The following is a 14513-nucleotide window of genomic DNA, read 5'->3' on the forward strand; positions in this document are numbered from 1 at the left end:
GATCACGATCACGATCACGACCACCCTGTTGTTCGTCGATTGCCTCGAGCAGGTGCCAGTAACGTCTTCTTCGTCCTAGCCCTGACTGTCTCCACCAGGGCCCAACAGCTGAAGACCACCGAGGCCCAGCCAAGGCCTTGCTGAGAGCACTCTCCACACACTTGGATGAGCCTCACGCATAAAAGAACTGACAGAGGAACCCAGGTGTGTGGGACCCGGGGCTGAGATCTCCAAGCCTGTACAGTTTGGGACTGGACCTGCCAGTAACTAGACAGTTACACCCACCAACTGCCTTGTAACTCCAACAACGGCCAGGATCCAGAGATCATCACACTCAGCTCCTGGGAGAGAACAAGACAGAGTCTCCTACCCTATGCCTGACTGTCTCCACCAGGGCCCAACAGCTGAAGACCATCGAGGCCCAGCCAAGGCCATGCTGGGAGCACTCTCCACACACTTGGATGAGCCTCACGCATAAAAGAACTGACAGAGGAACCCAGGTGTGTGGGACCCGGGGCTGAGATCTCCAAGCCTGCACAGTTTGGGACTGGACCTGCCAGTAACTAGACAGTTACACCCACCAACTGCCGTGTAACTCCAACAACGGCCAGGATCCAGAGATCATCACACTCAGCTCCTGGGAGAGAACAAGGCAGAGTCTCCTACCCTATGCATGTTAGGATATGTGTTTATATACATATGCATGCCTATGAACACATGTGAGGGCTGTGTGCATGTGTTACATGTAAGGACATGTAGGTACCTGCCTGTGAGCACATGTAAGGATTGCCTGTGGGTACACATGTGTGATCTTGTGCATATGCATATATGTGGATGTTAGTATGTGTAAGGTTGTATTCTCTACTATACATGTGTGCACCTTGTGCATATGTGTGGGTGTGCATATGTGTACCTGTAAGGATGTCTCTGTATATACATACCTTTGGGGTTGTGTCTATGGGCACACATGTATGCACCATGTACGTGGGTATGTCAGTGTGAACAGGTACCTCTGAGCACACGTGAGGCCAATGTGCATGGGTGCACGTGTGTACACGTGAGACCAGGGTCCATGGGTGCACGTGTGCACTCGTGAGGCCAGTGTCTGTGGGTGCACGTGTGCACACTTGAGGCCATGTGTGTTCACGTGTGCAAGTATGCTCATGTGAGGCTATGTGTTTGGGTGCACATGTGCACACGTGAGGTCATGTGTCCATGGGTGCATGTGTGCACACATAAGGACATGTGTCTCTGGGTACACACATGAGGCCAGTGTCTTTGGGTGCATGTGTACACACGAGGCCATGTGTCCGTGGGTGCACAATTTGGGATGAAGGTCATGAGGAGCCCATGGGGGAGCTGAGCTGGAGCATGAGGCGGAGGGTGTGCACTTTGTCTGCTTAGAGAAACACACAAGGGCTCAGAGCTGCCTGGGAGTGGCTCGGGTGCCTGAGGGCCGCCGGGGTGGGCTCTGTAACCTGGCATCATCCGGCCCTCACTACCCCCCACAGCCACCACGGAGCTCAAGGGACCTTGTACCTATGGGGCAGGACCAGGGTCCCCCCTTCGGGCCCAGCCCTATGTTCCCTGCACAGGCCCCCCATAAGGATGACTCTGCCCCACCCTGAGAATACTTGTCCCACCGCTGCTCTGGGCCACCCTTGCCTGCCACGGTGCTTGACGGTGGGGGGCGGGGGCTGTCTGCAGAGGAGGGGCTGTGAGGCCCCATTCTGACAAAGCAGCCTGAGGCTGGCCCCTGCCTGGGGCCTCAGGGTACCCCCAGGATGAGGTGCTGGAGACCCAGTGGGGGTGGGACTTCCCGAGGAGGACCCACTCCTGCTAGAGGGTCCTGGAGAAGATTCTGGAAGGCTTCCCTGGATTCACAGGGGGCACCTAGGCCCGCGGAATCCTGGGTCCAGCCCAGGTCCCCGCCAGACAGACCTGGAGCTGCCCACAGGTACCCGCCCTTCTCGTCAGCCGAGAGTGACGTGCATATGTCCTGTTCTACGAGGCACACCCGTGCCCGGCTGTCCCGCCTCCCGCTCAAGAGCAGGACCCTCGGAGCCAGCGTGCCAGGCCTCCCATGCCTGAGATCTGTGTCGGGAGTCCCCGGGGCTCGGGGACGGCCCTCCCCACCGTGCCGCTGCCATGGGCTGTGCCCGTCCCACCCGGCACCCTCCCCACTGTGCTCCTCCCCCCGTGCCCTCCCCTGCTGAACCCTCCCCTGCTGGGCCCCTCCCTGTTGTGCCTCTGCCCTCCCACACTCGCCCCTCCCCGCCCAGACAGCTGCTGCTGTGCTGACAGGCAGCCCCCCCCCTCGCGACCCCGCGGTGCCCTGGGTGCCAGCACTCCTCTCTCAGCCTCTCCAAAGGTCACCAGATAACCCGTCCCGAGAGTCCTTATCTGTGTCCTTCCTGCCCTGCTGTCCCCTGAGAAGGGACAGGCCATATCGCAGTCCAGAACAGGGAGGCCCCAGCCCCTGCCCAGCCCCTCCCAACCCCTGCCCAGCCCCTGCCCTGTCTCTGCCCAGCAACCTCCAGCCCCTGCCCAGACTCCCTAGCCCCCGCCAGCCCCTGCCCAGGTTGGTGTCAGCCGTGCCCACCCCCTCGCCCTGCCCTCCTCTTCCCTGGGCTCCTCCAGCTCCCCCGGCCTCCCACTGCACACCTGATGGCCAATGTCTCCTGGCCTCCCACCTGCCACTGCCAGCCCTTAGGAGCACCTGGGCCTGAATCCAGCTTGTGGAGCACTGGGCACTGCCCAAGGCTCAGAGGGTCCATGCTTCTTTGAGCGTCTGTGAACCCAGCATGATCCCCCGCCATGCCTGTGACCAGTACGTGGCCACCAAGCCCACAGGGACACACCAGCAGGTATGGAGTCCAGCCGGGATCAGCCCTTGCCCTGCGCCCGCCCCACCCATAGGACGTGACTCAGGGCCGAGTCAGGAGCCTTGAGGTGACCAGCGCCAGCTGTGGGCTCAGCTCAGATGCCCAGGAGTAGCAGGACACTGCCACAGCCCGCAGAGATGGCCCAGGGCCACCCAAGGGGGGTCCCACAGCCCACAGAGACGGGCCAAGGGCCACCAAGGGGGGGTCCCACAGCCTGCAGAGACGGGACCAGGGCTACCTGACGGGAAGGTCTCACAGCCCGCAGAGACGGGCCCAGGGCCACCGAGGTGGGTCCCACAGCCTGCAGAGATGGGCCCAGGGCCACCAATGAGGGTCCCACAGCCCATAGAGATGGGCCAGGGCCACCCGAGGGGGGGTCCCACAGCCTGCAGAGACAGGCCCAGGGGCCAGGCAGCCCAGGGAGGGTCCCAAAGTGCCGGGTCCTCACAGCCATAGGCCCCGGTGAAGAGGAGTGAGCGGGGGTGCATGGGGATCCCACAACCTGAGGGACAAAGGGGGTAGCAGGACACTCCAGGTGCAGGCCGCAGGGAACAGGCCATGGGGGTGGACATGGGCTGGGGGCAGGGACAGGCCGTGAGGATGGACACAGGCCAGGGGGATGGGCACAGTTTCGGGGGATGGACACAGGCAGGGGACAAGGATAGGCCGGGGGGGATGGACACAGGCCGGGGGGATGGACACAGGCCGGGGGGGATGGACATAGACCATGGGGATGGACACGGGCAGGGGACAGGGACAGGCCAGGGGGGATGGACACAGGCCGGGGGATGGACATGGGCGGAGGACAGGGACTAGGTGGGGATGGGCCCAGCGGGGCCCAGCAGGTGGTCCCTCCCATGGCAGAGCCCCCCACAGCAAAGGTCGCCCGCGTGGCCTTTCCATTTTCCATCGATCAATATTACATTTTTCCCGGGAAAATGCGAGCGCAGAGTTATGGCTGACCTTTCCTTCACCCTTCGGGGGCATGCGGCAGCCCCACGAAATAACAAACGACTCTGAGTCCCAGGCGTTCCCAGCCCAGGCCCAGGTGCGCGAAGCCCGTCCTCACGTTTCCTGACTGAGGAAGGAGGGATGGGACCCTGCAGGCCACCCGAGGCCCTGCGCCCTCCAGGCCTGCCCTGGGCGGGGGGGGGGGGGGGGGGGGCAGGAGGGCCAGGGCAGGGCAGGCCCTCGTCGGGGAACGCGACTGGTGATGCGCAGGGAAGCAGAGACATCCCGAGGCTGAGGACCCCGCACGCACCCTGGCCCACGGCCCAGCTCTGCCCATCCCAGGGCCCTGGCATTCAGATTCTCCGTGGCATGATGGGAACCAACCCGTGTAGAGGGGAGCCCAGCCCCCGCCCTGCCCAGCAGGGGCACCTGTGCAGCCCCCACAGCAGGGCTTCCCAAGACGGGCACTGCAGGACAGAGGGCAGTGGCCCAGGGCCCTTCACTGGCTCCAGAACTCCAGCCAGGGACATAGCGGGCAGGCAAGGACATAGGAGGGCAGGAGGGGACATGGGCTAATAGGGAGGAGTTGGGCTGACAGGGGGACATGAGCTGACGGGGGGACACGGGCTGATGCAGGGACACGGAGGCATATCAGGGAGCGCGATGGTGGCAGCACAGACTCCTGGGTCGGGGCAGTGGACTCTGCTCAGGATGGGTCACTGTCCTCCCATTGTTCATGGATTTGCTCCAACGGGCCCAGTAAAGTCTCCATTGTGAGACTTGTTACTGTGTTGTTACTGTGTCCATATTGAATAGGGCCCAGTAAAGTCTCCATTGTGAGACTTGTTACTGTGTTGTTATTGTGTCCATATTGAATACTACTGGGAGCTTGCCAGGCTTTGCCGCGCAGGCGAGATACTCTCAGTAGCTTGCCGGGCTCTCAGAGAGGGGCAGAGGAATCGAATCCGGGTCAGCCGGGCCGGCTGTGTGCAAGGCAAACGCCCTACCACTGTGCTATCGCTCCAGCCCAAGGGATGAGTCAGTCCAGGCCAAACCCTGGGGGTGCCAGCCGGGAAGAGGCTGTCATGGGGGTAGTGTCAGCGCCCCTGCAGTGAAGCCCCAGACGAGTGGGACCCAACGTGCTGGGGCACTGGAGGGCCCCTTACCCGGCTGTAGCTGTGAGCTCAGACAGGCTGTGCCCCTCGGCTCTGGGGTTGAGTGAGGGGTCCCAGGTGAGGGGCAACTATGCAGGGCCACACCCACTCGCTCCTGGTCTCAGCCGGAGGCCCCAGTCAGCTCCTGCCACAGGATGGGGGTCCGCCACCCCTGCCCCTGCCTGGTGAGGCCAACAGGAGAAGCAAAGGACAGAGGCAGGGGTCTGGGTGAGGAAGGGGCAGAGCGTGAGGGTCACCACAGGATGACCTGCCCTGCCCCACCCCCACTGGACAGTGGCCGAGCTGGGACCTCATGTGGCGGCGGGGCGGGGGTCACTGAGGAGGGGTTGGGTTCATGGGAAAAGGGGTCCCTGCCGGGCGCTTTCTCCTCTCCGTGGCCTGAACAGGCTGGGCAGAAGAGCGACCGGCAAACGGTGGTCTCTGAGCACTGTCCAGCTGCTACGTCCTCGGGGAGTCGGGCTGCACCATGGACAAGGCCAGCATGAGTGTGGGCCTGGCCCACCTGAGTCCGGCGACGGCGCAGGGCAGCCGCCTGCAGGGTCTGCATCCAGGGCTGAGCCACCCTGAGGCCGGAGCAGACTCTCACGCTGCTGCACCCCCACGCACACGCACACGCACATCAGCCCTGTCTCCACCCGCAACGACGGCTGCAGGAAGCCAAGTGGCACGGGGGGCAGGGGCTGCTGTGAGGGTCCAGCGGCCGTGTCACCTTCTCCCTGTGGACGTGGCCAGGGAAGCCAGGCCGGCCAGGCCAGCTTCATCACGGATGTCCCTGCGAGTCCGGGGCCTGTGCACGCCCTCCCCTCTAATGAGCGGCCGGGCTGCTTTTAATTACCCGGCCCTGCAGCCATCAGCGTCAGCCGCTCAGCCCCGAGGAGGCGCGTGGAAGCAATTACTCGGCTCCCCTCTGCTCCTTGCAAATGTGACCTTTCCTGGGACGTGATGGCGAGTTTCCTGCTGCGCGCGAGGTGGCTGCGGGCGTCTCTGCCGTCACGTCTGTGCGACCACCCCCACCCCACGACTCAGGACAGACGTGTGGGGCGGGGGTGGGGGGGCTGTAATGAGGAGACCCAGCTCCGAGGCACCAACCCGAGAGGTGGCAGCAACTGTCTCCCGGAGGGACGAGACCCTTGTTCCTCATGCGGCAGCCCCTCCCCCTCTTCTTCGATGGATCTGCGCCCCAGGTCAGGCGGGGGCAGCTGAGGAAGGGAGACCCCGAGGTGGGTGGGTGGGCTGGGAGCCGCAGGTGTCGGCAGTTTGAAGGTTGTGGGACAGAGCCCATGTGGCCTGGCCAGCCGCCTCCCGTGGCCTCGGAGGTTTCCAGGTGCCTGGGCCCAGGCCCCTCTGACTGGAACACAGTCGTGTCCTCAACCCCCAGGGTGTATGGCTGGGGACCCAGTGCCACGCAGCAGGAGGGGGTAAAGGGGCCTGTGGTCCCAAGTGCAGAATTGGGAGAAACAGCCGCACGGTGACAGAGCGGCAGTGAGACGGTCTCGAGCCCCAGGATCACGCTGGCGCTGCTGGTCACAGGGTAGCAGGAAGAAGCTCAGGGCAGCGCAACTGGCAGTGCGGGTCCCCGGGGTCTTTCTGCAGAGCAGCCCAGAACCCAGCTGGGCTGGCATTGGGCCAGTGTGGCTCCTGGAGGGCCAAGGTCATGCTCGGGGCCAGAGGGGCCTTTCTGGGATGTCCAGCTGCGCCAGGTGGGTTGCCAGGAATCGTTTTCACACGGCTTTCACGTGACCCTGAAATCACAGAAACCTGCCGGAGGGGCCCAGAGGCACAGCGGACTCATTCGGGTGCCTCCCTGCGTGCCGTCTCAGCAGCAGCAGCACCCCTTGCTCCCAGGCCGGGAGGAGTGTGGGGGAGTCTGGGAGGAGTGGAGAGGAATGAGGAGTGGGGAGGAGTGAAGAGCAGGCGGGAGGAGTGGGGAGGAGTGAGGAGGAGTGGGAAGAAGTGGGGAGGAATAAGGAGTGGGGAGGAATGGGGAGGAGTGAGGAATAGGGAAGAGTGGGGAGGAGTGAGGAAGAGTGGGGAGGAGTGGGGAGGAGTAGGGAGGAGTGAGGAGGAGTGAGGAGTGGGGAGGAGTGAGGAGTGGGGAGGAGTGGAGAGGAGTGGGGAGGAGTGAGAAGGGGGAGGAGTAGGGAGGAGTGAGGAGTGGAGAGGAGTGATGAGTAGGGAGGAGTGAGGAATGAGAAGGAGTGTGGGAAGGAGTGGGGAGGAGTGGGGAGAAGTGAGGAGTGGGGAGGAGTGAGGAGATGTGGGGAGGAGTGAGGAGGAATGTGGGGAGGAGTGGGGGAATTGTGGGGAGGAGTGAGGAGGAATGTGGGGAGGAGTGGGGGAATTGTGGGGAGGAGGGGGAGCAGGGGGAGGAGTGGGGAGTTGTGGAGAGGAGTGGGGAGGAGTGAGGAGGAGTGTGGGGAGGAGTAGGGAGGAGTATGGGAGTTGTGGGGAGGAGTGGGGAGGAAAAGAGGAGCCTGAGGGGCAGACCTCAAAGTCGGGCCGACACAAGCGCTGCCCCATCTGTGGTGGCCAAACCTGGAGCTGCTGCCCTGAAAGGAATTTCCTGGACATCAGTCAGACTAGCTGCATGTACAGTGGCTTTCCAGAAAGTTCTGTCTGCAGCCAGCGCTGAGGCAGTTTTCTTGGAGACAGCAGCCGTCCGTGCCCCGCGCGGAGCAAGGCCACCGGCTGAGCCGGGAACTGAGAGGCTGCAGGCACCTCGGTGAGCCCCGCTGGCCTCCATTACGCCGCAGGCTCCACAGGGGCACCACAGCATCCCTCTGCGACCTGTGTCTCTGGTGCATGGCTCCCGGGGCATCGGGGTGTGTGGCAATCCCTCACGGCCAGCCAGCTGAGCGGGAGCAGCGAAACCCAGACAGACCCAGCACAGCCCCACAGACCTGCCCCCTCCAGAACCACAGCGCGCTGGTATCAGATCAACCTGGAGAGGCCAGGAGGTCCCGGGCCTGGCCTGCGCGCTGGGCAGAGCACCCCGTGTCTCTCCCTGGGCTCCTGCAGAGCAGAACCTCCAGATCTGGGGCCACGCTGTGGGCACCAGCAACCACTGTCCCGGAGGTCACCGGGAGGGGTCTTTGGGGCAGATGTGCCCTGTCCCCTGCCCCCCGGCGCATGTGTCCTTGCACTGTGCCCTGCTTGGGCCCGGGCCAGATGCGGGGACAGGTCCCCCACAGAAGCCTCATCTGCATGAAGATGAAGCACCCAGCCTTCACCCACCACTGGCCAGCAAGAGGCCGCAGCTTCCACACCAAGGACCAAGGAACCCAGTCATCTTGGTGGCTGCCCTGAGCCCTCCCATTCCAGGGTCTCCGAGTAAACCAGGGTGCTCTTGGGTGTTCCAGGCTATGACCTCCAGTACCATGTGCTCCCCAGAAGTCACACAGGAGCTCAGTGGCAGTTCCTGTCCCCAGCTCAGCCCTCACCGGTGACCACCTGTGCCCCTCCGTGCATCCCCAAGGCCAGTGCCCATGCTAAGGGAACGTATCCTGCGTCCACTCTCTTCACCCCTGCAGGGCCAGCCCCAGTATCCGCACTGAGGGAATGTGTCCTGTGTCACTCTCCTCATCCCCTCACGAGGCCAGGCCATGTCCTCACTGAGGGAACGTATCCCACGTCCACTCTCCTCACCCCCTGCAGGGCCAGGCCGACAGCACTGTGGTGGGCTCGGACGTACTCACTGTGAATGTTTAGCTAGGCTCACCCAGGAGCAATCCTCCAGCACCGTGATTCCCTACCCACTGTGGGGTCCTGCTCCTCAGGGACACTGAGGGTCAGGGTCTGGGGATACATCAGGTGAGACCACTGGGCTCCCACCCGGCCATGGACCCCCAGGATAGAGATTCTGCCTCAGCATCTGCCAATCAATGGGAGAAGCCATGCCCTCCCTCCAGTGACGCCACAAGCTGGACAGTCACTGAGCTGCCCAGAAACCCAACCTGTGGGCATCCTGCCGGAGGCATCCAGGCACCCCACTCCAAGCTGAGGGAGAACCGGAAATCTCCAGGCCACGGACCCCCTTTGTGAAGCCTCAGGACTGCTCCCTGCGCCTCCCCTCTCATGACCATCAAAGAGGTGGTCAGCTCCCTATGGCTTCAGCCCCTGCACCTGCCAGGCCCTAGGGAGACCCAGGGTCTGACCCAGAGCTGGGCTGAGTGCCACCGCCCCCTGGTGGCTGTCCTGCCACAGGGACAGCGCCACCATCACAGGGCTGGTGCCCATGTGGCAGCCTCTCCCCTGCATGGGGGCGCCCGGCTGCCTCACTCCCACAGATCATCTGTACCGGAGGAAACTGGACGGTGTTTGTGTCCATGAGGAGACTCTGGACAGTGTCTGTGTCTAAGGAGACTGCGGACGGTATCTGTATCTGAAGCCTGTAGATAGTGTTTGTGCCCGTGAGGAGACTGACCGTACCTGTATCTGAAGACTGTGGATGGTGTCACTGTTTGTGAGGAGACTGCAATGTGCCCATGAGGAAACTGGGCAGTTTCTGAGACTGTGGATGGCTACCTGTGTCTGAAGAGACTGTGGCTGTCTTTGCTCAAAAGGAAACTGTGGGCAGTGTCTGTCTGAGGAGACAGTGGACAGTATCATACCTGAGGAGACCATGGACAGTGTCTGTGTCTGAGCAGACTGTGGACATTGTCTGTGTCTGAGACTGTGGACAGTGTTGTACCTGTGGAGACCATGGACGGTGTCTGTATCTGAGGAGACTGGACAGTGTGTCTGAAGAGACTGTGGCTGGTCTCTGCTCATAAGGAGACTGTGGAGTCTGTGTCTGAGAGACAGGGAGGGTGTGCTGGTAGGAGGCTGCCCCAAGTGACAGTGTGTGGCAGGATCTCAGGGGATGAGCAGTCATCTCCTCCCAACCCCAGTTCCATGGGGCAGGGTCACTGTCCAGAAAATGGGGTAGGGACAGCGGTTCTTTTGGGGTGCTGTCAGCGCCATCCCCCGTCTCACCTGGGGCCCTGCCAGGAGACTCTGACCCCACAGTGGCTTACCGGCCAGGCTGCCCACCCCCACTGGGCTCCCGTGAAATGGCACTGTCTCCACCCCGCAGGCCACTCTCCTGTGAAGCTCCTGCCTCTGCCCCCTGACACGGAGCAAGATCCTCGGTGCTTCATCTGTTTTGCTGACTGGGAAACTCAGATGAGAAGGGCCTGGGCAGGGGTGGATGTTCCGAACATGCAACTCACAGGCCCGCAGTCAGGGGACAGCTGTGCCAGGCCCCATGGGGGACACAGCAGGGGAGCGTCAAGGGGGGGGGGGGCACACCCTGCCCAGCTCCACCAAGGGCCACAGGATCCCGCCAGCACACGCTCCAGCCCCAGGACTCCGAGGCCACTGGGCAGTGTGATCCTTCTAGAAGGAGACAAGAAACAGTCTCAACCAGAGTCTCCAGGGAGAATGTTCTGGACTTGGGTTGAAAGGCGTGGCCATGGAAGCCATCAGTGTACTGATGGAGCCCAAGTGCCTGAGTGCCGTGGAGGAGGGTCCCACGTCAGACACCCTTGCACCGAGGCAGCACAAAGACAGCTCTGTCAATGGCCACGGAGTCCATGGACTCACAAGCGGTAGGCTGACGCTATGCCACGGGAACCATCCCCCCCACCCCTGGGCCTCGGGGGCTGCAGGCTCCACACGTGCCAGCATCGGCACCCCTGGGACCACCCCCGCCCTGCTGTGCATGACGTGTTCTCCAGGGCCCCCTCAGCTGCTCCCTGGGCTGCAGCCCCTCCTGATGTGCGTCTGTGTCCATCTGTGAGATGTGTTGGGACACAGGGACAGAACCTCCTGCCCAGGCCCCTGCTGCCACACACACGTGCACACACTCCACTACAGGGCAGCTCCGACCCATCCAGACCTGGAAACACGGTTGGTCGAGTCCCAGGGCCACGTCACCACGATACCCTGTGATGGGTCACTGGCATTCTGCTAAGCTCTTCAAACGGTTTGTGAATTCTTGATGTGTTCTGGGTATTAGTATGTCACAGGAGCCTAACACGCACACAAACGCCTCCCTGCACGAGGTGGGTGCTCGTTCATGGATGGTCACATCCAGCAGTGCCCAGGGCACGTGGGACCCTATGGCATGCCAAGGACTGAACCAGGTCAGCCACACATAGTGTCTTTCCCTGTACTATCTCTCCGCCTAGGTGGACACTTGTTAAGGGCAACACCCTGTGGACACTGGGCCAGAGGACGCCTGGGGCTCCCAAGAGACAACGTGGATGCCCACACAGGCCATCTGCGGGAGAATGCCCGCCCCAGCTTCTCGCTCTGGGCTTGTTCCAGGCCTGGTTCCTGGGTGACTCGCGAGCACCCCTGTTCGGGCCCACACTGGAATCCTGACAGCTCTGCTGTGCCCTGGCGGATGTGGGAAGCGCTGCTTCTCCCTGCATCTGAGCTGCATCCACGTGGGGCCTCCGGTCTGCACACGGCACTGGGGTGCAGTGGCCACATGCAACCGTGTGTCCAAGGCGCTCCCCCTGCTGGGGCCTTCCACACCTCCCCTACAGTCCTACCCACTCCCATCCACCCCACCCGGCCCCCTGCCTCCCTGGAGTCGGGCGGTCCCACTCACGCTCACCCACTACCCCGTTCAGGCCCCTGCACCCCAAGGGCTGCTCTAGACCCGGCTCCTGAGATAGCCGGGAGGTTCCACTCAGCTCCCAGGGACCACACTGGGCTGGGTCCAGGGCAAGCTCGGCCTCAGCTGCCCGGAGCTCGGGGCCCGGTGGCTCCCAGTGCCTGCTCCAGTCTGAAGGACTCTTGACAGTTGCTGGGGGGTCGTGACTCTGGCCCCTGAGCTCACAGGGCGATAAGCGCAGCCAGGGAAGAAGCACACGAGCACTGGCCTGGAGACGCCCTTTATTCTGGCACCCAGGCACTAGTGATGCTGCTGCCGGAACTGCAGGCCGCAGTAGCCGCACGTGCCCGTCTTGGTCTCCTTGTCCTGCAGCGGGGAGGGACACAAGCAGGCGACAGTCACAGGCGGCCCACACCCAGCGACCCAGGGAGCGGGCCCTGCCCCCACCCCAGGGGACACCCCTGCAGTGCAGGCATGGCCCTGCTGGAGCAGCAGGACACATGTATGCTTGTGCACGTGTCTGTGTGTGTATATTCTGGTGAATGATTCTGTGTACCCACGTATATGTGCCGGGGAGGTGTGTGAATAACTATCTGTGTGTGTACATATAGTTATGCACACACCTATATACCACCATGTATCATCACGCGTATAGCATCTGGGTGGCTATATCTGCCCATGTACATTTCCCTCCGTGCATGTCTGTGTGTATACATGTGTCTGTGCATGGTGATTGAGTCAGTGCAACTGTGTGTGCACACTATGCAGGCACACATATGTGTACTATCGTGTTTCCACAGGTCATTTTCTGTGTGCAAATGCGTATCTGAGCATGCACTTGTGTGCCGTCATGTACCTGTGTGGGTGTCTGCATCTGTGTGCCATCACGCATCTGCACGTCTGCGTGTGGTCACGTCTGCTCCTAGGTGTTCACGTTCGTGCTGTTATGCATCTGCAAATGTTTCTGCACCTGTGTATGTGTGCCATGTGTGTTCCTATGTGCATGCATGTCATCAGCGTGTTTCCGTGTGCATTAATTGCTGTCTTGTCTGGGTGTATATGCCACCACATGCCTGTTCTCTGTTCCTATGTGCATGTTGGCATGTGTCTATTTCTGCGTGAACTGCTGTCATGTATCTTGCTGGTTCTAGGTAAGCATGTATGTGTTGTCATGTGTCTTGCGTGTTCCTGGATATGCACGTATGTAACATGTGTCCATGCAAGGTTCCATGTGCACACATGTGTGTGCGCCTCCCTCCCATCTCTGAACTGCACACAAAGTGGCTTCCCAGGAGCTTGAGGACAATGGTGCAGGCTCGAGTCCCATCCCGGGAACCTGGCAGGAAGGCCGGGCCCTTACCAGGTTGATGTACACCCTGGGATGGCCCAGGGCACCCCCACCGCCATCACAGGCCACCACACGGCTGCCCACCTCGCTCACGGGCTGCTCAGCAATGAGGTCAATGGCGAAGTTCTCATTCACCTGCAACAGGAAGGAAAAGGGTGCGGGGAGCCAGGAAGGGTGCGGACGGGCACCAGGCACCACACGCCATCAGACCACGGAGTCCTGAACATGCACCACCCATGCACTCGGTCCAGTCAGCTCCATACACACCACATCCATGCAGTCCCCCACGTGCCATATCCACGCAGTCCATGCCCACCGCCACACAGTCACTGGGCCCCTGGGATGGGCCTGGCCCATACACTCCTGTCACCTCGACAATGTGTGCATACAGAGACTCGGGCCCACGGATATACATTCAGGCACATGTGTTCACACAGAAACCCCACGCGGGCCCAGTGGGCAGCCACTAATGGGCCAGTGCTAGAACAGTCACGGGGCAGGGGGGGGCTATTCCCCCCACCCCCGTGAGGACCCCAACCAGTAAGGTGAGGCTCAGACCTGGGCATCCGTGAGGCACGGCCAAACATGGGGTTTGGGATGACCCCCAGGGAACCTGAAGGCCAGACTGTTCTTTCTGACTCCAGCCGCCTGGCTGCCCGCCCCCACTCCCCCAAGCAGCAGGGTGGGGGGTCCCCCTTGGGCTGTGGGAAGGGCCCAGAGTCACAGGGCTGGGGGTCCTGGGTGGGCTGTGGGAAGCCCCGAAGCCAGGGTCCCGGGTGGGCCGTGGGAGGGCCGGCGCACCTCCTTCTGCCGGCCCACGAAGCGGATCCTCCTGTAGTCCCCAACGTCATAGGCCTGCGGGAGAAGTCGAGCCCAATTGGGGTCCGCGCGGGGTCCAGGCCCGGGTCACGGGATCACGGGGGCGGCGGGAGCCGGGGCTGCGCGGGAAGCTGGGGCCCGGGGCGCAGGGGCGGGGGCTGCGGGGCGGGAGTCCCGAGGGCGGGTCCGGGGCGGGGGTGCGGGGAGGGTCCCGGAATGGAGGTCCCGGGGGGGTCCGGGGCGGGGATGCCGGGGGCAGGTCCGGGGCGGGTCCTGGAATGGAGGTCCCCGGAGAGTCCGGGTCGGGGGTCCGGGGAGGGTCCTGGGGTGAAGGTCCCCGGGGGGTCCGGGACGGGGGTCCCGGGCGGGTCCCGCGGGCGCACCCACCTGGCCCGTGTGCGTGACCTTCTCCCCGCCCGGTCCGGCGCGCACCCCGAGCCCCCGCGCCCCCAGCGCGGCCCCGCAGCGGCCCAGCAGCGCGCGGAAGGTCACGGCCGCCGCCATCTTCACTGACCCCTGACCCAGGCGCGCGTGCGCAGAGCACGGGGAGGGGGCGGCCGCGGCCGGCGGGCTTCCGGGGAGCCGCTATCCGGCCCCGCCCCGCCGGCGGCCCAGGACCTGCGTCCGGGTGGCCCGCGGGGTCCGCAGGGGCGGTGCCGTGGCTCCGGGAGGCCCGGGACGGCCCGGGACGGCCCGGGCCGCGTCCCGCCCGCCCGGCCACGTGACCGCCG

The 14513-nt window shown here is 63.1% G+C and overlaps 1 protein-coding gene across 1 annotated transcript; it reads right to left on the minus strand.

Annotated features, from left to right (window-relative positions):
- Positions 1–11879: 11879 nt before the first annotated feature.
- On the minus strand, positions 11880–14310 carry NDUFS6 (NADH:ubiquinone oxidoreductase subunit S6). The gene is made up of 4 exons (XM_056135323.1): positions 14170–14310; positions 13765–13818; positions 12976–13098; positions 11880–11981 (listed from the first exon to the last, which is right to left on the minus strand). The coding sequence occupies exons 1-4, from the start codon at positions 14284–14286 to the stop codon at positions 11916–11918; spliced, it is 360 nt and encodes a 119-aa protein (XP_055991298.1). The 5' UTR covers positions 14287–14310; the 3' UTR covers positions 11880–11915.
- Positions 14311–14513: the final 203 nt, after the last annotated feature.

This window comes from Sorex fumeus, unplaced genomic scaffold (assembly GCF_029834395.1).
Source record: "Sorex fumeus unplaced genomic scaffold, SorFum_2.1 ptg000110l, whole genome shotgun sequence".
Classification (NCBI taxonomy): Eukaryota; Metazoa; Chordata; class Mammalia; order Eulipotyphla; family Soricidae; genus Sorex; species Sorex fumeus.

Coding starts and splice junctions, on each gene's coding strand:
- NDUFS6 (XM_056135323.1), bottom strand. CDS start 14,286: ATGGCGGCGGCCGTGACCTTCCGCGCGCTGCTGGGCCGCTGCGGGGCC. Junction 13,099..13,764: donor TCGTGGGCCGGCAGAAGGAG/GTGCGCCGGCCC, acceptor TTCCTGTTGCAG/GTGAATGAGAACTTCGCCAT. Junction 11,982..12,975: donor CCAGGGTGTACATCAACCTG/GTAAGGGCCCGG, acceptor TCCCCGCTGCAG/GACAAGGAGACCAAGACGGG.